Source organism: Homalodisca vitripennis, chromosome 5, assembly GCF_021130785.1.
Source record: "Homalodisca vitripennis isolate AUS2020 chromosome 5, UT_GWSS_2.1, whole genome shotgun sequence".
In the NCBI taxonomy this organism is placed as follows: Eukaryota; Metazoa; Arthropoda; class Insecta; order Hemiptera; family Cicadellidae; genus Homalodisca; species Homalodisca vitripennis.
Genome location: NC_060211.1, coordinates 86,538,452 through 86,562,456, shown reverse-complemented (window position 1 = coordinate 86,562,456; position 24,005 = coordinate 86,538,452). Strand labels below are relative to the sequence as shown.

The 24,005-nt window shown below is 34.0% G+C and overlaps 1 protein-coding gene across 4 annotated transcripts in view; it reads right to left on the bottom strand.

The window, feature by feature from the left end:
- Nucleotides 1-24,005, bottom strand: part of LOC124362467 (glutamyl aminopeptidase-like) — a 65,909-nt gene that overhangs the window by 31,094 nt on the left and 10,810 nt on the right. The window contains exons 2-3 of one of the 4 annotated variants that reach the window (XM_046816993.1): nucleotides 20,690-20,892; nucleotides 20,054-20,319 (exon numbers count right to left, since the gene is read on the bottom strand). In XM_046816993.1, the coding sequence (XP_046672949.1) occupies nucleotides 20,054-20,319; nucleotides 20,690-20,892 (469 nt within the window). Of the gene's footprint in view, nucleotides 1-3,236; nucleotides 3,489-14,219; nucleotides 14,327-16,343; nucleotides 16,462-17,160; nucleotides 17,407-20,053; nucleotides 20,320-20,689; nucleotides 20,893-24,005 lie in introns of those variants that run through there. The other 3 variants (XM_046816994.1, XM_046816995.1, XM_046816996.1) reach the window with 3 other exon arrangements.

The window sequence follows — 24,005 nt, the reverse complement described above, 5'->3', positions numbered from 1 at the left end:
CAAAGAACAGGTGTTCAGAAGTTTCCTCCTGCTTGTCATACATTGTACAGAGCGGATCCTCTCGAAGGATACCGACTCTGTGAAGATGCTTCCTCAGGTGACCATGTCCCGCAATCAGACTCATAACCCGAGAAGACTGATCTACTTAGTGAGAGGAGGTCAGACGCCATCCTAGGGGAAGGCGACTGTAGAACCATTCTGCTCATTCTCAGACCTGGACACAGTCTCCACCTTATCTCATGTTCAGTGTGAACCCATTCCGAGACAGCCCCAAAGGATTCACACCTAGAAATGTACAGAATGGTTGAGGTTCCATCATATTGGATGCTGAGCCCAAGTTAGCCAGGTCATCAGCTCTTTCGTTCTCTGATATATCCTCATGACTAGGACCCCAACAAACAGTCACATTGTTGATTCTTGCAAAGGAAGAAACAACTTGATAGAAATCCCAAACAAGTCCATTCGTCACAATTGGAGTTAAATCATTGCCAGCCAATATAGTATCATAACTAATAACCAATGATTGATTGACAGTTCCATATTTTATATGAGACAGCTGAGCATGGAGAATAGATTTCCAACATCCAGAACTATTTAGAAATGAATACATTTTACTTTCATATCCTATGTCATAGGAGTTAGTTGTTCTGTCTTGAGTTGGTCACAATTGTGTGTTATAGGCCTATAAAATCTTGTGAGTTTTCATTATTTATTTATTGTATTTTGTGCTGTGTTTTAAAATTTTAAACTTATGAATACTCCAGATGGATAATTCTTGCTTTTTAATATGTCTTGCCATCAGATGATGACTGATAGAGTCAAAACCTTGTAAAGTTTTTAATGAAGACAAAAAGGGTGGACTTAAATAAGTGGCCTACACTTGTTATTCAATTGCTATTATTGAATGGTTCAATTGTTTTCATCCGAAGGAATAAGTCAATATTATAATTGGTTTAACTTAGCATACGATTTCAACTTATTAGTACATTAATTTTAATGTAAACAATAAACAGAAGTAACTAATATTTGTAAACTTTGAAAATAGCGATGAATATGAGAAAAATATGGGAGATATTTCTCACAAGTGACTGTTTAAGTGGCTTCAATATCTGTATTTGGCTCCTGGTAACTCATGGAGAGAATTCTTTCCTCCATTTCACAAAAGCGGTTACTCGATATCAAGCTGGGGAAGTTGTAATATTGTAAGGTTTGTTTGATATCTAAGTCTAGGCCGACCATACCCAGACATGAATCGTTATTCGACATTTTGCTTCTACTGATTACTAGATTAGCGTAGAACAATATTTCGTCAATATAAAACAGGAATTGTCTTATCGCAAACCCCTCCCCATCCTCAGACAGAGGTCAAAGTCGAGCGGTCTAGTAGATAACGTGATTGCAGAGTCTCGTCACCCGTTGAGCTGGTGCGTCGCTTTGTTGTACTTCCGTGTTTTACCTCTACATTTCTCCAAACACAAAAATTCAACAAAAACAAACATTACCGAACTAAAACTAAACTCTTTATTGAAAAAACACTCAAAACTTGTTTTTATTCTTGATCACATTCCGCCACCCAAAATGCGAGTGCCTCCGGCCGGTGCTGCCCCGTGCTGATGTCAAGGAAAGAAAAATATCCCTCGAGATAGTACCTATCAGTAAAATATCAAATTCTAGAGTGGCTGATCAAAAATATAAATTGAATTGTAATGGAAAGGCAATTATGTACCGTGCAAATCATGTGATGCCGCGCGGCCTGCCGTGATCGGGATTCTCGAGAAAGATAAGATAACAGCCGACAACAATACCGATCACAATACCTGGAAATGCTTGTAAGTTTGTAATTTTGTAATTAAAGAGTTGTTTTTTCGTTCTATCATGTTTATTTCTATAAATTTATATTTTTGTGTTCTTCATACTGGTGTGGTCGGTATAAGTTTAATCCCAAAGTACCAAGAAGGTTTTTTCTCCCAGAGAGTAGTTCGATGTACTGGAAGGACCAGCTTGGAGCCATGACGAGTGTTATAGTGGTGTAGATCATGGTTTCTTATAGGGTTTATTTCATCTTCATGCTTTATGGTTTCAAGTATGTAGACATGTTTTCACGATGCTGGACTCGTACCGAAAACACCATTATGTAAAATTTGTGGTAAAGAAACAACTATAACTGTGAGAGGGGTAGGGTACGATAAGCGGACCCGGTTTTTTATATTGAAATTGGCAAACGATATTACTTAATCATAACCATTGATATAATCAATCGATACCGATTAATTATTTTGAACAATTAACTGAAATAATCCATATCAACTCCATAGCTGTAAACACTTTAAAATAATACTCGTAATGTAATATTTCAATTTTATATTTAAGTAACATTTGATTATTAAAAATGGCAGTCAATTTTAGAAAACTACACGAAATTGTTTGGAAAGATGATAAGACATGTTTTTTGTGACTTCAACATGTTGGACTCGTACCGAAAAACCCATTATGTGAAATTTTTGGGAAAGAAACAACTGTAACCGTACAAGAGGAGCAAATATGGTCGTCTTCAGTTTTCCTAATTTTGGTTATAATAATTTGTTTGATCACTGTAAATATTAAATTCATATTTTAATTTAAAACATATGATTATTATTAAGGACTATAGATACTTTTATATCGATTGATTGTCTCTAGAATTTGAGATGCGAATATTAGGTATCGATGATTACATTCTTCGATATAAAAAATCGGGTCCGCTTATCGCACCCTACCCCAGAAACCAATACGAGATTGACTTACAATCATAACAAGACCACGAGATGCCCGTAGAACAATAAAATATTATTCCGTGTAAAATGTAGTTCCACTTTTAATGTTCTATAACTTTATTATTTGTAATTTCCACCCACTGGAACTTTACATTGTTTTGTTCAGAGGAAAGATAGCAATAGGTTAATAACGCGTAACTTGTATTTTGCAGGGTCAGCCGGTAACTTCACATTTATCTTAATTTCATCTAATTACGATTGATACTCCTATTAGGCTACTGACTAATAACAATTTATAACCTATTTTCAAATCAATTATGGACACTCAGTGAAGTCTTGCCTTTTATTTAACACCAAAAATGAAAGGATTTTACAAGTACAAAATGAATATACATACATTACACCAAATAACCCCCACTTAATATGTTAATATATTTACTTGTAACAATTATATTGTTGTTATTTATTCTTATGTTATCCTACCTTCATTTGGAGACTTTTAACAACCGCTAACCTATGAATTCTTAAGCTACACAAAAAATCAGAATCAACCTTTTTTATCGAATCACTAATGATTTATCATTACTTGCAAAGTAATAAGAAGTTGGTTGATAATAATTGGAACAAAATGCACTATTAAAAAGTCAACACTATTACGAATGTATAACACGAAATAATAGAAATGTATCCCGTAACCGGTATCACTTTTTTGTTTGTTTACACACTCACTCACTCACTCACTCTCTCTCTCTCTCTCTCTCTCTCTCTCTCTAACTTCAACTAAATACAGACCCCACGCTACGACAAAAACATTGAAAGTAAAGACAAAGACATATGAATATCACCTGGCCATCACTTATTTATTATTAAATGTAGCAGGTACCTAATTTAATTTTTTGTCAAATGAAAAATATTTTTTTTTTTAATATACATTTTTAAGATACGGCGTTGGCACTGAAGACCAGTTAATCAAATACAAGCTTAGTTTGTTTCCAGTACTAAATAACAGATTTACAAAATCGGGGCAATTTTATACATTATCAAGCTTTGAAGTAAAGTCAAGCCAATTATTATGTATAGTAGAAGTTGCACAAAACTTGAGCCAGTCCACCTAATTTAATGATACATATTATTATTTTTAGTTCAATTTGAATAAGTAATAGATCAAATAAAAATATGCTGTCGTAAATTACCCTAGAGATTGGGGTATCTTGAGACAGCCATACAAAGTATATAACAGTCTCGATTTAGAAACCAATGAGGTACCCTACACCTCACAACACGCAGGTTTAAGGATTAGTGCACAGAAGTACATTTCCAGCAGAAATGAATTCATAAAATGAATACAAAATTTAATTCAATTAACACACAACATTGACCAAATTAAGATATGTTATCGACAAAAATACACTTCCTATAGCGGTTCCCAAACTGTGGTAACCGTACCATTGGTGGTACGCCAAGTCATGATCGGTGGTACGGGCACTGGTATAGACACGCCATTTTCGAGTGTGGTGAAAAAGGGAAATTTTATTGTGAAAGGAAACATTGGAAACTGGAAAAAATTGAAAACTAAACTAAATTGCATACGGCGCACGGATCGCGCAGTTGCACTCAGTCTGTAATTGTCAGCTCTGTATTGTTAACCTTAACCTACAAATTTAATAACACATCAGTGACGCCCTGTTGTTTATGTGTTTAGCCTTTCAATAAAGGACAGTGGTTTGTTTTTAATTACGGAGTGTTTATTATTGGACAGAAATGGATAAGTGATTAAAACTATTTTTGAGTAAATAAAGTAGCAATGGTTTTAAAAAACAAAGAATATTGTCGCTTGACAAACGTAAGCCTAACCTTAATAATTGTCATATTCTCTGATGGTAAAAAAACCAATCTCTTTCTCCATGTCTACGCAATTGTCTCAGTGCGAAAAGAACAACAAATATGCAAAACGAAAATATGATGAAAACTATCTAAAGTTTGGTTTACTTTTGCTGGAAATGTTACAACACCAAACATAACGTTTTAGATACAAATCTCATGCATTTCTCAAACGGCATCAGAACTTAAAGCAAATAAAGTAGCTATTACTTCCTTTACTGCATTGAACACCAGGCCTTGTTGAGACTCCATTCAACTTAAGCCTCGAGAGCTAAAGTCCCGTACAATTGGAGAGACTTTAATTTTAAAAGCAGCTGAAGACATTCATGTTATATTGGAGAAAGGGAAGAGAAAAAAACTCGATGTGGTTTCCTTATCTGACTATATTATTATTAGAAGAATATCGGACTTGGCGTTAAAGGTAATAGGAATTTTGGTGAATAAACTGAACACGTACCTACTTTGAAATTCAAATTGATGATACAACAGATGTAACCAACATGCCTCAGGTTTTATGTTACATTAGATATAAAGATGAAAGTAAAGTTGGTGTTGACATACTATTCTGTAAGCCTTTACCAGCTCACACAACTGGGGAGGATATTTTTGAAAAATTAAACCACTTCATGCAATTAAATTTTCAGGAGAAAATGTGTTGGTATAATGAACGTATGGAGCAGGAGATATGATAGCAGGAAAAAAAGGAATGGTTAGAAAAAAATAATTAAGGCTCCCCTTGCAACACACGTTCACTGCAGCCTTTATAGGGAAACTCTTGTGACGAAAGATGAGCAGAGTTGAAAACTGTCCCGATTAAAGCTGTAAAGACACTGAACGTTATTTAGAGTAGAGCTTTAAATTCACGCCTTTTTCACAGTTTATGTGAATAGATGGACAGTGTTCACAGACAATTTCTGCTTCACACAGAAATCAGATGGCTGTCAAGAGGTAAAGTTTTGACTCGAGTTTTCAAATTCCGGGACGAGATATTGATTTTCTGATCAGATACAAATGTTGAGCTTCGAAATTGTTTTACTGACGAACTATGGCTATTTGTTATAAATTTCCAATAAAGAATTTTTTGTCGTATCTGAGTAAAATAAGTAACACATTTAAACACATTTTAGTTAATTTTCAAATTAAATTTGTAAATTTTGCCAAACATTTTTATTTATAGATCCTTTTAAAATAAAGAGTTGGATAAGGTTAGTTTATTAATGATATATACATAATTCCTTAGATTCAAATAATTTAGATAGCTATTTTCATAAGGTTTAATTTTGCTTATAGCTTTGAGTTTGTAGCAATTCTCAAAGCTTTTGTTATGGTGAATATCGTGTAAGGCTTGGTTCCTCTTTGTGATTTACTGAAAAACGGTGACTTGCTATACTTATAGAATTTGAGGTTTGTCCATTTTAACACTCACATTTTAAGTCATTTAAAAAGTAAACAAAAATAAACAAGTACTTCCAATAGCAAAAAGCTTCATTATTGAAGTGATTAGTCTTTACGAGGAGTTTTTCATTCAATTATACAACGTACGCTACATATTGCAAGTAGCGTTTATATATTACCTTTGTATTTATTAGTTACACAATCCTTATTAGTTATATGTAACTAATAAAATCAATTATATTACTCCAACCAACGGTGAAATTTAGTTTCAAATAGCTAATAGCATCAATAAAACATGGGGAAACCGTTACAGGGACACATTTGAAGAAAAACATTGGATTTACAATAGAAAACAGAGAGTATTTTTATACATAGATAAAATAATTTGTAAAATATAATTTTTTATTTAAGGCGAAAATATTTTACTGTGCTTCGACCTTGAGAAAGATTACTGCAGGAACATAAAACAAGTTGTTACAAGCAATACTATGAAATTTAATGGGGTGATAAACCTATGCAACTATAAATAAATCTCCAATAACGATTGTTCTGCATTTAAACATAATTTATTACACGTAAAGTAAATGATAACATTACAACATACATGATGTACTTAATGTACACGATACGAGATTAGAGTGAGCAATGTCTTAAGCGGTAAGAGAGTTTTTGGTCTTCAAAAGCAATGATTTTATATTTTAATGGATCAAAGTATTTTTATAAATCACAAAAAAACAGTATAGGCTCAAGAAACAACTCTTATGGAATACTGTGATAAATGTTTTACTGGCTATTAATCACTACAAATAAAATACGGAAAAACAATCCAAAAGTGATCCCTCCATGATCGTTTTGTTATGTCTGAAAAACTATATGATCAAAAATGTGTTTAATAAAATAAACAGTGCTAAAATACAGAGTGGTAAACAATCTCCCTCTACAATGTATTTTACTGATTCTACTATATCAAAGTTTTCTAAAATGTACATTAGCTGCGGCCTTATGCGAGACTGTATGGTGATTGTAATTGTAATCACTTCATAGTATAAAACAAAGTCGCTTTCTCTGTCTCTATGTCCCTTTGTATGCTTAAATCTTTAAAATTACGCAACGGATTTTGATGCGGTTTTTTAATAGATAGAGTGATTCAAGATGAAGGTTTATATGAAGTAAAGTATAAGAAAAGTTATCTGAAATATTTTGAAATTCAGAAAAAAGTACTTTTTACGTTTTATAATCCAAATTAAACTGGCACTAAACAGCTGTTCACTCCTTCAGTTTTATGTCGGCTGGCTGAAACACTGTTTACATTTAAATTCAACCAAATATTAAATAAACAGTACTTGATCAGTTGTGTAATGCAAATAGTAAATAAAAGGTTAATATCAAAATTTAACTCCAGATTGCGCCAGTGATGAATTTAAATCATCTAATACATTTTATATATTATTTAAACACTGTTATGAAACCAACCTTAATGAACAAAGTTATGAATGTTTTCACATACGTTGCTTTAAACTGGTGGGCTTCCTTGACATTGTGATATGGTATTTTAACAGTTATGTGGCTTATGGGAAAACATAAATTAATACTAACATGCCTCAACGTAACAAAAAACTGTTATATTTGAATGCTGCGTAACCCTAATAAGGATTTCTCCCTTATACCGAAAGTACATAGGAAATGGGTAGGACTTCTCCCTAGGCCGTAATAGGGCCTACGTTTGTGTATATTTTCTTTATCAGGACAACAACACAAAAAACCATGTCCCTGGAAATATTTTAAACTGAAAATAGATTACAGAAGTCGATAGTAGACGATTTTGAAAAAGTAGATTTCGGAGAACTGAATAATCGAACTATCTAGAATTTGATCGAGGTAATATTGCAAGCTGAAATGTGACATAGTAAGTGAATTTAAACGATCTGAAGTAGGCACCTTTGAACCGAAGTAGCCTTCTCGGTCCTACGTAAGTATATATTTTTTATTCGTCAGGACAAGGCAAACTCTACTATGGTACTGGAAATATCTTAGACCTGAAATATGTGATAGAGGCTAGAAATTAGACGCTTTTTGACCGAAATAGGTTTCCGCGACCTGTGTATTTGTATTTTATTGATCAAAATAATAATGCAGGCTCAGCTGTTACATTGCAAATATAATTAATTAATTAATTTGAACCAGAAATGCTCTTCCACGTGCAAAACATGATACATTAATTAAATTAAACTCTGATAATATTCACTATGAACTTAAATAATATATACTTGTTGTATCCCTACTACTATCATTTTACATCATAAGTCCTTTTACTAAGTAATATAAAGACTACGGTATTAAAGATTGCGTGCGAAGCCGCGGGTAACAGCTAGTTGTTATATAAAGTAAAAGTCCAATTTAAAAAATGAATGTTTATAAGATTAGTTTAGAGCCATTTCATAAAAAGTTTAAATAGTGACCTTTTGGAAACACAGTACCTTTTATAACAAGAGTATTATTTTCAGTGAAATAAGATGAGAATTTAGGATATAAAAATCGGTTTCAGGTTAAACAAATAATGCGCTTTTTGCCGTTTTCGGTTTAAAATGAGGATTATAAATGGGAAACCATTTATTAAAAACTTTTGAAAACAGTCTTAGAAAATTGGGATCTATAGTATAAAACATGATACTTTTTGTAAAACTCGTAAAGATTTGGGGTTGATAGCATGTCATACTTGAACAAAATTCGTCTCGTGATTTAGCTTAAATGCCACCAACTCATATAGGTACAAAAACTAAATGCGTTATAGTTCTTAACTTTCCAGAAAACTTCCATTAACTAACATTTATTTGAATATTTAAGTTTGGTTGTTGGTGATAGCATTAAACACTGATAGCATTAATCACTGTATTCATTGGTAATTCATTTCGTAACAGACGGTGTAGAGGACATTTCCTCATCACCAGTCGCCTTGTTCGGGCCAGTTAAAGTACTAGTTCATGTCCACGGATGACCACGTCTCAAAACAGTTTTTGTCATACAAAAAATTAGTTTTCCTTCAATGTCAACTAATTTTTGTGTTAAATGGCGGTACGTATACAATAAAATATGAAATATTTGAGTAAAATAATAATTTGATCGCCCAAAAAGTGAAAAAGTAGTTGCTAACTAATTCAGCTGCCGACTGGATTCAGAGCTATTGATAATACAGTGCCAGTTATAAATCAAGTCCGTGCGTCATAGTTTAGTCATTAACATTCATGTATGTTTATGTATAATGTAATAAAGTTAAAACCCTTTCAAGAGAACTTCCTTACAGATATGACTATGCCCATTTACCTACAAGTGTTATGTAAGTCACATATTATTCTCATCTGCTTGAGTACCTACTTTACAGGAACGATATACGTAATGCATAACATTCACAGAAACAGCTGTGTAACAACAGTTTATGGACACACAGTTCAAGTAACCAAAATGTAATCGTTCATAAATGGAAAAATATTAGTTTTACTTCTTTAGAAATTAAATCAAATCTCAAGAGAAGGGCTAAAATACCAACATATGCCTATGTCATTAAGTTTAAAACAATAAATATTCATAGAAAATAGCAGAGCTAAAATAAAATGTTTATTAATAATTTTAAACAGGAAATAAATTGAAATAATGAACGTTTAATTTATATAAATCTCTACGTTTAATGATGAAACAAAACTGTTGGTAAGCAACAATTTTTAAAACAAGTAAAGCAGTATATAAGCACAAAGAATAACAAATTCAATATTACACAAGTAACTAAAACCACAACAGAAATAAAAGTAGCCCTAAACCTATAGGAAACAAATATTCTGTCACTATAGTCAATAAGGGTAGTACTGTACGCTTTCAGTATTATAACATTTGACGAGTATGAAAATCAAGTACATGATTTCTTTGTAAATAAACCTATACAATGGAATAATGATGGATCTGACAGGAGCGTAACGAAAGAGGTAGCGCACATACGGACAGAGTACCCTTTTACTTGTTGAGCCTAAAATTAATAGGATTCTTCCTTACACCAATAGAATCCTATGTCTTAAATTTCAAGTCTCTAGGACCAACCTATCAAAAATTTTAGGACAGACTACCATTTGAACCCAAAATCAACAGCGTTCTTCCTTGAATCAATAGGAACGTATGCACCAAGTTTAAAATCTTTAGGACATTCTTATCCAAGTTTTAACACAGACTACCATTTGAACCCAAAATCAAAAGCGTTCTTCCTTGAATCAATAGGAACGTATGCACCAAGTTTAAAATCTTTAGGACCTATCCAAGTTTTAACACCGACTACCCTTTGAACACAAAATCAATAGCGTTCTTACTTGAACCAAGAGAAACCATGTACTAAATTAAAAGTTTCTGGGACCTTTCAATCAAAAGTTTTAGCATAGATGGACGGATGTCACGATTTATAAGTGTTCTTAATAATGATATGACATACTGGTGATTTTAACAATAATTTAGGGGGCAACTAAATAAAATCAACAGTTGATTGACGAATTATAAAAATAAACTGTGACCCTAAGCGCCTATATTAAAAGAATTCCTATTGAAAACTTACTGAGCGCTTCCTCTAGCGACTCACATTTGCGTATTAAGTGGAGGGGTAGAGCTCATAATAGGTTAGAGTTCAAATTAATCAGCGAAAATTAATTGGCGCTTGGAATGACCTAGATCTGCCCATTACACCTTTATAAGCAGACATGATCGCTCGTTTAACCAGGTTTGTCCCCGCCCAAAATGTTAATATGTAGTTAATCAATTTGATAATATAGACATGCCCATGGGATGTTGGTACTGAAACTCAAGTAATTCTATTTCGATTACGAACGAAATGAGACAAACATCGATTTTATACCATTATTTTTCTGACATAACCACTTTTGGTAGTTTGATACTGTTTGTAATTTTCTGCGATTTTCCTTTTTTTAAATTAAATAATCAAAATATTAACGGTTGTTGTGATTATCTAGGTTAACACGATACATCGAATGTATTACTCATTGGTTACACACAATTCAATGTTTTCTACTTCATATAGCACGTTAAATTTGGCTTAGATATTATTAATATGTTCACTTTTTACGTTATCTTAATCATGATGCATAGTGATAATTCTATATCATACATTAATATACAGGGTGTATGAAAACGAATCATCCGATTTAATAAACTCATAACTATTCTGTTTGGGGGACTTGGACAAAAAAAAATATTTTTAACATATATTTTTTATTTTTTTTTTATTGTAGTTTGACATTTTCGGAATACAATGATATTAATATTATCACTCACAAAAATTTCTAAATGCTTCAAATAAATTTTTGAAGTTGCCTCTGCAACGCCATTGACGGCTGTATCCAGTGTTGAGCTTTCTTATAGTGCTGATTTTACTGATTTATTATTTACTTACTCTTAGGTTTTGTTTCTCTATGACCTTAGCAGTTTTGACAGATGTCTGCTTGTTTTGTTATTGTCAATTGTTTGTAACCTAGCAACTTTGTTGTTCTGACAATATTTTGTTATTATTGGAAGTTAACTCAGTGTTTATAGACTTTTATTTCAAAGTGATCTTTGATAATATAATGACTAGACCTAAAGGAATCTTTAAAAAACGTACCAATAAAGGTAATAGGTTTTATAAAAGGTTACCTTCAGTTTCACCAGATGAAGACTCAACAGTTAGGCCTCGGCCTACTACTCCAAAAGTTGTAGTGCCACCCAGTTCTTCTGAGAAGAAATTAGGTAGTAGTGATGACCAAAGAAAGTCGAGTGAAGAAAAGAAGGAGAGCTCTTGGAGAGGAAGAGGAGAATGATGAACATTATGTTCCTGGAGGGTTTTAGAGCTCAAGTATTGTGAAAAATATACTTTTTATCTAAATTTTTTGGTTTTTTGCGTTTTGTGTGAAAAATTTTGATTTTTCACACAAATGACCCGTTTTCTCTGAAAGTACTAAAGATAACAAGCTGAAACTTTTACAGGATGTTTAGTACTTATCTATGATGCTACTGATCTACAAAGAAACAATTATAACAAGTATTGACTTATTAGGCCTCATTTTACTGAAAAATAGTCTATATTTCAGGGTTATTTTGAACTCGCTAGATAAAAAAAATCATAACTTGGCCAAACAGAGTTATAAGTTCATAAAAATAGATCAGTAGCTTTGTATAGGACCACATAGTAAGTGATAAAAATATCAGGTTGGTATCTTTATTACTTTCTAAGATAATGGGACACAAAAGTACCTAATTTAACATGGGTTTATATGGAGCGTTCAAGTCCCCTTAAGCTAAATGCGCCAACAACGTACTGTTGAAGAGAGTATCTTTTAAAGCTTTACATGGTTCCCGCTAGGTAGCTGTAGCGCGCTTGAGTGAACGCCTACTTCATTTCTAGTGAAAATGGCGTCTGCACCACAAAAAGCGTTTTGTGTTCTACGTTTTTCGCAGTGTGAGTCTGTAATAACTGTTCAGCGTGACTTTCTTAATAAGTATGGTGTTGATCCTCCTACATCACAGAGCATTAGACGATGGTATGCACAAATTTTAAGAAACAGGTTGTCTGTGTAAAGGCAAGTCACCGGGTCGTCCCAGAGTGTCCGATGAAGACGTGGAGCGCGTCCGCCATTGTTTCACACGCAGCCCTCAGAAATCTGTTCGCTGCGCTGCTCGACAGCTCAACATGCCTCCTATGTCCATCTGGCGTGTGTTGCATCGACGATTACGCATGAAATGATACAGACTTCAGATACTGCATGCTCTTCGTGAGGGTGATAAAGAACGACGCGTGGAGTTTTGTAACTTCGTTCTTAATAAGATGATGGACGATGAACATTTTGTATCGCGCATAGTGTTTAGCGAAGAGGCAACATTTCATTTAAATGAGGTAAACCGCCATAACGTTAGAATATGGGGCATAGAAAAACCACTTGAAACTGTGCAACATGAGAGAGACTCTCCAAAATTTAATGTGTTTTGCGCGGTTTCACGGGAAAAGGTGTACGGTCCATTTGTTTTGCTGAGAACACTGTTACAGGAATAACATATCTCGATATGCTTGAGAATTATCTTTTCCCCCAATTGGAGACTGATTCGAACGACTTCATTTACCAACAGGACGGGGCACCGCCACATTGGAATCTGGCAGTCCGGCAATTTTTAAATCAAAGAATTCGTGACCGGTGGATCGGCCGCACTGGACAAAATGACGCATCTTTACATTTCTGGCCTCCAAGGTCACCGGACCTTACTGTATGTGATTTTTTCTTGTGGGGTTTCATCAAAGACTCTATATATGTGCCTCCGCTACCAACAACAATGGATGAGCTGAGGAATCGCATTACAACAGCAGTGGAATCAGTAACTCAGGACATGCTCGCTGCAGTGTGGGATGAATTTGAATACCGTATAGACATATAGCTTTGAATACCGTATCTAAAGGTGGACATATTGAACACCTTTGAAAAGGTATGAAAAAAAAACACTTTTTGAGTTTCCCTTTCAGCCAAAAAAATTAGTAATTGTATATGTTTACTACTGTTCGAAATATAGACATGCCAAATCGGATGATTCTTTTTGATACACTGTATTTAAATAACGTTCAATAAATTCAAATAATTTTTAATTTTATTATGGAGTATGTTCACTCAGTTCAACCCTCGGAAGTTACATGGTTTACAAGAAGAATTAGTTACATAATCTATAAAATTATACTTACAAGGCATAGTTTGGACTAAGTCTTTCCAAACTACTTACTCAATACTTAATGTACTCAATTTACTTTCTCAATGTGTATTATGAAGTGAGAATTAATTTGAAGGGGGTCTATGATTATTTAAATGGTTTTTAGATGACCTGCACATCCCTCACAATTAATTTGGTAAGGGATGGAGGCAGTTTTTGGTTGGAGCATAGTAAAAACATAAAAAAAACTGTAATCTATAAAATTAATTTTAATTTTCAGAACATGTTCCATTATTCTGTACGCTACAAAAGGCATGCTGGGAGGGTGTTAAGTATAATTCATTAGTCCAAACTAGCAACTGTGTAAACCAAAAAGGAAGAACCCTTAGTACTAATATACCTCTGAAACTGGTGCTAGATATTAGATAGATGCTAAACGTTTTTTCTAAAATACTTATATAATAAGAAGTGACTCACCTTGATCGTAGCCGTTGTGAGAAGAATGTACAGGCCGAGAAGTTGGAATACTAGGAGACAAGCACTGTGACGAGACATTGCCGACTTATCACAATTATTTCAACATTCTGAAAGAATTACAGAAACACATGTTTTATAATTCTATGAACATCTTCATCTAAATTTTCTCATCTTACTACTTAATTTATTGTAAGATTCGTGATTTGAAACATTCACAGCATACGATTTAGTGTGTAGTTTGTAAATTTTCGCGGAAATTTACTATTTCTTCTTTACAAATTGAAAAATGTAAATGGTTAATAAAAGTTTTATATACGAGTACTACACCTACTCACGATAGTTCCACAGGCAAATATTGTTTTCTCAACACATGGTTGACAAGTAATATTACGGTAACTGAAATTAAATTAAAAGTCTGGTTTGTTTTGTAATTGGTTCAACGGAGAGATAACCCACAATGAATGCAATAGCAGATTAAAAAGTATTGTTGTTTTCATCCATATTGTATATAAGACAAAACAGTCATTATCGAGGCAAGAGTGAACTTTTAGAAAAACTTTTAAAAAATATCTCGAACAGTTCTGGATTAAAAATTTACTATACTTTGATCAAGGAACACCTTATGTACATACATAGAATAATATCTTTTAGGTAAATTACGTATCAAGGAATGCATTACTTTTAAATTTAAAGAAAACTGAATAATTGATTGGCACCTTTATTTTTTATGTTAGTTAAAAGTATTTGAGGAATGATAAAAATTAACCTCTTTACAAATAGTTAAGGGTTCCTGAAGAAGTAATTTTTACATTATTTTTCTGCTATATAATTATGAACCTTTTCAACCATTGTATCAATGCAATATGCGTATGAACTAATGAAATAAACTAATCTCGATTGATAAATCAAATGACTTAAGAAAAGCTCATGGTTTTGATTAATTATATAATCTTGTCAATGAAAAAAGAATTACTTTTAAATTTTCTTTACATAAAATTCTTAAGACATTAGTAACACTGACTAACAACCAAAGAAGGCGTAGTGTAAACGTCTGGGCAACACTCAGTTAAGCATTACATTATAATTTCAAATAATTAATTATTCCTAAAATTTGCGCGTACGGTTTAGTTGGCTAAGATTAAAAACATTAGTAAGAATATCAGGTAAGTTCAACTTTTCACAAGAATATGAACGTGAAACACGCAGCTAAGTGATAAGCTCCTAGTAGAGTATAATATGTTTATACTTCCCCCTAGGATAAAAACGATTCGTTCTCCACTTGTATGTTTTCCCTTTAAATATTTAAACTCAAAATTGTTAAATTATGGGTGATACAGTTTGGCATGATTGTTTTCCTTATTGTAATTGAAATAACTGCAGTAATAAAAACGACGATAGTTTTAAATGGCGATAACTTGCACTTTCCACGTCAAATTTCACAAGTACCCATAAAAAAACGTTTCTTATTTGTTTTGGTAAGATGATAAAGAACTGAAAAAGAAATTTTTAGAAATATGTGTAAATTCCATTTAAATGCCCTCAAAATTATTCAACCAGAACATTTAAAATTACCATAAAGGTTTCGTTAGGTTGATTTATTAGTTAATCGCGATATATAAAGTACAAAACCGTTTTTAATACATATTTTGACATTTTTACCTTTGTTTTGTGCTTACATTGATTTTCGTGAAATTTGGCATGCACATTTTGAAGTGCAATTTAGAAATTACTAAACACATGACAGTGCGTCTGTTTGATGTAAAACGAATATTACTGAAAACTTCCACTATCATAGCCTAAACAGTTTTGAGGATTTAGAGAGAAATACAAACTGATAAAGAAACAATTCGGATCAAATTTAGAAACTTTCTTTATTTTGATAAATTGAAGACTATTGTAAAGATTTTAAAGTATTTTGGAAGCATTCTGTATAATATAAAATTTTAGTTAAATTTTTACCGAACAAGTAAGATTCCGCTTAACAAATACATTTCAAAATAAATTTACTAAGCATTTTTATTTCGAGTTAAACCCAATTTTATAATAAACCTAACGTATCAGCGAGAGTAACCTATATAGCCCTAAATACATGATCGATGGCCTGAAATGTCTAGAGATACTTACAATATTTCCCGCGAGTTTCACAGGCGAGAACAGCTGACATAACTTGTCAAATCCGTCAGCTGACTGACTCCCAGCTGCCACACAGCTGTTCAGTGTTGCCACTACGTCACAACGGAAAGTCTGTCCTGCTTGGGGCTTCGAAAACTAACGACCATCTTGATAACATATCGCGTCTTTAATGAGTTTCGACGGCACTGTTTGGCATCATAGTCAAAGCAACGAGGAAACAACAATCCATTTTATCTTCGGCAAACAATAGGCCAGGCGAAATTGATACATTGATCGGAAGTCGATTATCGTAAGGTAGGTGTCAAACATTGTATAGTTTATAATTATCATGCGTCCGTCCTTGAAATATACATAAATAAATCAGTTGTCACTATAAATCAATGGTTACCTAACATTGATTCTTTGTAAGTTCTCACTCTGAAGTAATTACGACCACGTTTGTCTTCAAAGAAAAATAAATCGTTCATAAAATAACATATAAAATGGTTTACAACTATTTTAAGCTCAAGTAGTATAGAATTACGCTTAACTGGCTTAAAACATAACCACATAGTATTATTATTTACACAATTTTACATGCTAACAGTAATATTAGAACAGTTTTGTGTATACATTTTCGTACTTAAAACTAAAAGTTTTATTAATAGATAACTTAATTTTGACCCTGTTTGGCAGAATTAATTAACTAATAAAAGATGTTAATACTAACGTCCAATGGAAATATACACTTCATACACTGAAACATCATATTATGTGATAATAGTTTAACTCGGTATTCAACACAAAATAATAAGTAAAAGGTACTCACCTACGTTCAAACTCTCGCAATCTTGTTAGATGTTTGAAGATTTCTTGAGTATACAACACTAAATAACAATTTGGACACTAACTTGAGATGTTTATTATAAACAGTTGTTTTTTGCAGAAATACGGATCAGTTCTGCCAAATGTAGGTGTGTCCTCGGGAACTGTCACACTTTCTCTCCTCTCTCTCTCTATCTCTCTCTCTCTCCTTCACGGAACAGTCGGTCGCCAATCCATTGCCATGTAACTACCATACACACAACTCTGTCCGATGCGTTGTTTTGGTCATTAAGATTACGACAGCGATAGCAGATTTCTATATGCCTCCAGAGGAAACATTAGAGTTTTATCACATAGCAATGCGTGTTTAGGGCTGAATTAAAGAACGCGAATGGTTTATAAAACTCGACTGAACGTACTGGATCGGTAGGCCCTACTTATAGAACGATCCAGTTAGGAACATGCCTTCCGAAAAATAAAAATGTGTAAAATAGTACGTATAATGAAAGAAACTATAAAAATATATCTTAACACATTTTTGAAGAGATCCGGGTTCGAGTCTCGGGGGGAACACAATTACTCTTATGATTCAGTGTTTATTGAAATTAAATTCGGCCATTGCCATCTATACAAATTTAATTAATGTAAATAAAAGTCGTTTGACAGATACTTGGCCTTCCGATCATATGTTAGTTTAATTATTTAAACGCATATGTGACAGATAAGGCCAAATACAAATTAATTGAATCGTAAATAGTAAGGGTTCTGTGGTGTAATGGTAGCACATTCTGCCGGCAAGCGAGAGATTCGGGTTCGAGTCCCGGCGGAGCAAGTTCTTTTGTGATTCAATGTTTATTGAATGTAACACATTTTTTGTAATTCGTTGTTTTGAAATAGAGCTACAACATATTTTGTGTATCGTATTTACAAGTGAACGGTGTTTAGTTTATATTATTCCGTAACAAAACATTACTCAGATATCGATGGTAAAATTCAGTCACAATTTATCTGGAGACAGGAACATAGAAAAAATGTTGATCGCTCCATAAATAATTGAATTAGACTTTATGAGCAATTTTGTACCAGGCCAACGGCTGGAAATAAGAATACGATTTTTACATTATGTCTTTAATTATAACTTAACGAACATGTTATTTTATTGAACTATGAGTAAAGGAAATAACACTATGTATGGAAAAGGTTTTAGGAAACGTGGCTTAAAAGGAAATTAGAATTTGCACGTATAAGCACATAAAATTAAAGTTTCTTATTTCATATGAAATTGTAAAATTACAAATAATTTTCTTCGGTTGTTTTTCTGGTTCAGATTTCAAGATCGCCAATTACTTATTAAGAACTTACAATTCTTCGTAGAATAATAAAAAAACTTTTGTTCTATCTTCAGAGCATGTACCTTTACAGGGATGTAACTCAAATTATTTTTAATTATAAGAAATAACCCAACCGAAATTCGACCGCATCACTTAAAGCGAAGCGAGTGTTGCGGAATCAGGTATCTCGCAAAGCAGAACGTGATCTGTATTATATACACTAAGACAACAACTCATTGACATAGATCCTATGGAATATTGTGAACAATATTTTAGACCAGTACTTGGCATTTTCTGCAGTGTAGTTTCAGCAGCAATTTATCGTCAAATTCAATATTTAATCTCGTAATAAACATTTAACTTTTGCCTAAAGTCTTTACAAGTAGAAACAAATCAATAGAATCAAGAATTTGAACAATAAGGAGCGCTGAAGCCAATATTTACGACTTACGGCTATGAAGCCCTTGTACGGACACTACCAAGTTTATTAATATATATATATATATATATATATATATATATATATATATATATATATATATATCGTATGGGGGACAAAGGCAGCTATCCATAAATAAATAAATTAAAAATTACAATTATTAAAAAGTACGTAAGAACAAAGTTCTTGAGTCATAAATTAAAAATAATATTAAAAATCTCCCGTCACAAAGCTAAATCCAAATTACTGAGCCAGTTTAGAGACCCATCCTCTAAACCACTCAGACCAGCCAGACCACCAGAAAACAATCGCAAAGGGCAGTCGTTTACAATGTGCTCAATTGTCTGAGAGTTTGCGCCACAATCACACGTCTGGTCGTCAGTAATACCCCACTTGAATTTCCAGTGATTGCTTCTCCCAACCCCAGTTCGAAAACGATTCAATAAAACCCATTCCTTTCGAGGAATTTCCAAGCCACCCGCTGCTTTCGTAGGATCGGATATCAAGAACTTGTTCCGTCCATCGAATGATTCCCAGGATGACGCCCAGTTAGCATTAGGCGTAAAGTTCTCCTCTATCAACTGGGATGCTGTTCGTAGTGATGGCTTGCGTGATTTGAGCCGGCTATCTTGCTGAGGAAGGTCGCGCGTAACGGGCAATTCGGGATTGGACACGATCTTATTGAACTCGTGTTTATTAATAATGTGACTATTTTCTAATACCTCACTTCCCTACAGAATCGTGCGATAAGCCTTCAAATCACTGCAGTTATCTATAATTTGAATTTTGTTACATGTGGTATGTCCAAGAGAGAAATACTTCTAGCCAAAACTTTCGATGTGGATGGGTAGGTAGTATATCCAAAATAAAGTTTTGGTGAAGTCATAGACATTTCTGGAAGTATACAAAGCTGATAAGAATAGTTTTTTTCTTCATGATATAAGACGTAAGATACCAACAATTTGTTAAATATTGATTTTTGTATAGTAGACCTACTAACACTTTTCACAAAATTATAGTATACAGGTTATAGTGAATGCCCAAGCGTATCCCTGTTGTTATAGTCGGCCAGAAACTCACTAAAAGTAGAGGTTATTGTTAGGTTTAGGATTATAAGATGGACTTGCCTGGATTGCTGGCTCGAGTCCGTGTACTCGCTCATGTAGAGGCCCACGATGTCACCCCTCATACTGCCACGGAACCTCAACTCCAGACGGTAATCTCCAGGTTGGACTTCCACTTCCGGCAGCATGACCCAGAACTGATTAGGCTGATACTTGAACGTCTCCTTGAGGCCGATCCTCACCCCCTGGTCCGTGTAGAGACTCGTGGTGACCACAACAGGGCCATCCAAGTTGAGCAGCAGGTGCTCCGTGGGGCTGGTCACTGTTATCTGCCAAAATGGGAAATATTATTCTGACACTGTTAAAAATCTTTTTAGGGATGTTAGTGACTAAAATTACTGCTAACTATTACAAAGAGGTTTGTACACCACATCAGTAATATTATCTGTATTGTCTTATATAGAGTTTATTATAATTATTCCAGTAAAAAAATAGATGCACATATTTTATTGTATATGAATATTATTAATTCAAACTATATTAGAGCAAAGTGTACTTCTTAAGAAGGTAACGGTAGGATTATATTGGAGATGAAATTTACATTTTTAAATGGTTAAAGTAATACACATATGACAAGGACTATGTCCAAAAATAAGCAGTCCTTGGTATAGGCTATTTTGTAATAAACACATGAGCAACCTCCACTGTGACGATTCCGGTGAACTGGCCCGTAGTTAGGTCTGGGTATAGCATGATGTTGTAAGAGGTCGGTCTGATGTTGTCAGGTAGACGGTAATCGAGTTCCCAGGGCCGTCTGGAGCCAGGAGCTGCGGGGGGAGTCCAGGTGGAGGATGGCGCTGGAGTTACCGGTATCGAGACATGTTGACTCTGGGACTCTGGAACTGGAAGGACAAGCAATATAAGTTGTTACGTTAAGGTAACTACTATTTGCTAGCTAACACATATAGTTGCCCGGGTTCTTGGATGTCTAGTGACGGCCCTGATAACTGTTTTCGTTAGTGATACTTTTATAGTTACAATGCCACCAACATTATTGTGTAAGGATATAATATGATGGATGTAGACGGGAATAGGTGAATAACAATTTGACCCCGTACAGCTCCGGCATCTCTGATAGTTAGACTACTTATTCTACACGCTAAAGTGCTTTTGGTAAATATATTCCTCCTCTGAGACCAAAAGATTGTATGCCAACTTTGCATGTAGAAACGCCGCTTTCCACGACTGGGCCTGACATTTCAATGTTTGTAAGACTATGGGGGTTCTCCTTCATCAGATAAGAGAGGTATGCCGTAGACCATAAAATGTGATCTCGAAAAATTATATTTATTTAAGTAATTCAAAACTATTTTGTTCATATGAAGTTGATTTATAACTAAACTTCACTGAGGACAGTATTTTGAAAAATAGTAGTATTTATGTTACAAAATCCAAATTTAAGTGACACTAAACAGCTGTTGACACTTTCAGACGAAGTTCAACAAATAGGCTAAAATATTAATTGTAGTGTTTGATCAGTAGTGTGGTTGCAGCTAGCTAGTACAAAGTTTATATATATATATATATATATATATATATATATATATATATATACGAGTAACTTTTACTCCAGATTGCATCAGTGACGAATTTAAAACATCTACTGCATTGTAATACTATTTAAACTTATGAAACCAACCTTTGTTCTTTATCAAAGCTGTCATTTTTTTTTACTTGAGGTACTCCAAACTGGTGGGCTTCCTTGACATTGTGATATGGGATTTTAACAGTGGCTTAGGAAAAATAGAGAAATGAACACTAACATGCTTCAACGATCCATTCTTTCCCAGACTATATTCCGAAAAACAATAAGACTATGCAACGGAAAATCTTATACGATTATTTTTAATAGTTCCATTTACTTAATAAAAATGTTCCTCTTATACCGAAAGTTGATAGGATTTATCCCTACACCCTAATTGGCTTAAGTTTGTATGAATATTTCCATCACTACAAGGCGAACTCAACTATGGCACTGGAAATACCTTAGGTCGAAAGTAGGTCACAACTGCAGGTAGTAATGGCTTTTTGACCAAAATAAATGTTCGAAAGCTACATACGTATATAGTTTTCAATGGAAGCAATAAGGCAACTCAACTGGGGCACCGTAAACGATTTTATACAGTCGGAAGTAGACATCTTATAAACGAAGTAGGCTTCTCAGAACTACGTATGTGCATATTTTTCTTCGTCGAGACAACATGGTAAACTAGCACTGGAAATATCTTGGTTCACCTCCTCCGCTCCTATCTCACAGGGCGAACATTCTGCGTCTGTGTGGATGGTGAGCTGTCGACGACGAGAGTGATTGATGCTGGCGTCCCTCAGGGCAGCGTGCTAGGACCAGTGCTGTACCTCATTTACACTAATGACATGCCACTGGTCCCTAGAGTAACGTTGTCTGTACGCGGACGATGCAATGTTTTTGTGCAGGAGCTTTCAGCCGACGCGGGTCGCTGACGTCATGCAGCAACATATAGACTTACTTTTGCCTTGGCTTGAAAAATGGCGCATCTCCATCAACACGGAGAAGAGCACAGTTGTTTGTTTCAGGAAACGCCGCAGAATGCCACAGATACTCCCGTCACCGTGTCTCTACGATGAGCCGATCCATTACCAGAGAGCCCTGGTTTGTTCGTAACGAGACAATTCGCAACTCTTTGCAGGTCTAAACCCTAGAAGAATTTGCAAGAATGACAGCAAGAAAGTTCTTCGAGACGGCAGCATCTTCGGAACACTCACAGATAAAGGCCATCGCAGCGGACGGAGGCCCGGATGACTACAGGCGACGACCAACCACCCTCATGGACGATCCTCCATAAACCATCACCACCTGAGAGAGCCCGCGAGCGCAACATGGGACGTAATTGACTTATCATCTTAAATGTGACTTTGTTTCAGATAATGACTGCTCTTAAATTGGCTATGTTAATGTTATGTTTCATAGCTTCATCTTCAGTAAGTGGACCCAGGGTCAAAAAGAACGTGGCAGCAGAGTGGTTTAGTTCGTGTAAGAATCCCAAATAACAGGGACGTCAGTACTTTTTGAAGGTTCCCTCTGCTTAACAAAAAAAGGTTGGTTTTACTTTTAATTCAACTATAATAGCGATTTGTCACAGTCGCAGCAATCACTACTGGCCTATCAGGTACCACGATTTCTTACCTGCTACTTCCGTTCAGTTACTAATAGCGATTTGTGGCAGATATTTTATAACTAAAAGATAGTTTTTTCGTAAAATATAAACATTAAATTATTCATATATCAATACATATTAAGTACATTATCATAAGAGTTATACTATATCATTATAATTATATATATTATAACTAGAGATATACGTATTTTCGTAAAATATAAGAAATTAAGTTATTTATATAATGAACAACTTCTTTTTTCATTACTTGGATTTGAACATATAAATACAGAGTTCAGCTTCGCAATCGCGATTTCTTACCTGCTATTTTCGTTCAGTAGAATCGTAACGATAACGTGATTTAAACCTCGTCCGAAAAAGTAGCAGGTACGCGAATCGCGACCTGTTGTGATACACGTTTGTAATTAGTAGTCATATATTTTTTAACTGTTGTTCTGATTGATAACTTCCATTGATAGTTACAGGTAACAGCAACAGTAACGACTTTTTCATGGTAATCCTTAAGAAATAATAATTTAGTAGGCCTACAGCTTATTAATAGTTACGGTATCTTTATAATATTCGAGTAATATTTGTATTTACTGCATGTGAGTGTCCTAATTTCCCTATAAAAGTTCACAAAGTGGAGCTCTTTTTCATTCACGTTTTATCACAAAAAGAACAATTGAACAAAAGTTAGATTTGTCTTACTTTATATTTCAGGTTGTAAAAACACATAATGGCGAGACCAATGGCAAATTAACGTTAATTTGTTTTTCATACAATTTCATGATTCATATTCTGTGCAAAACTTATAACAT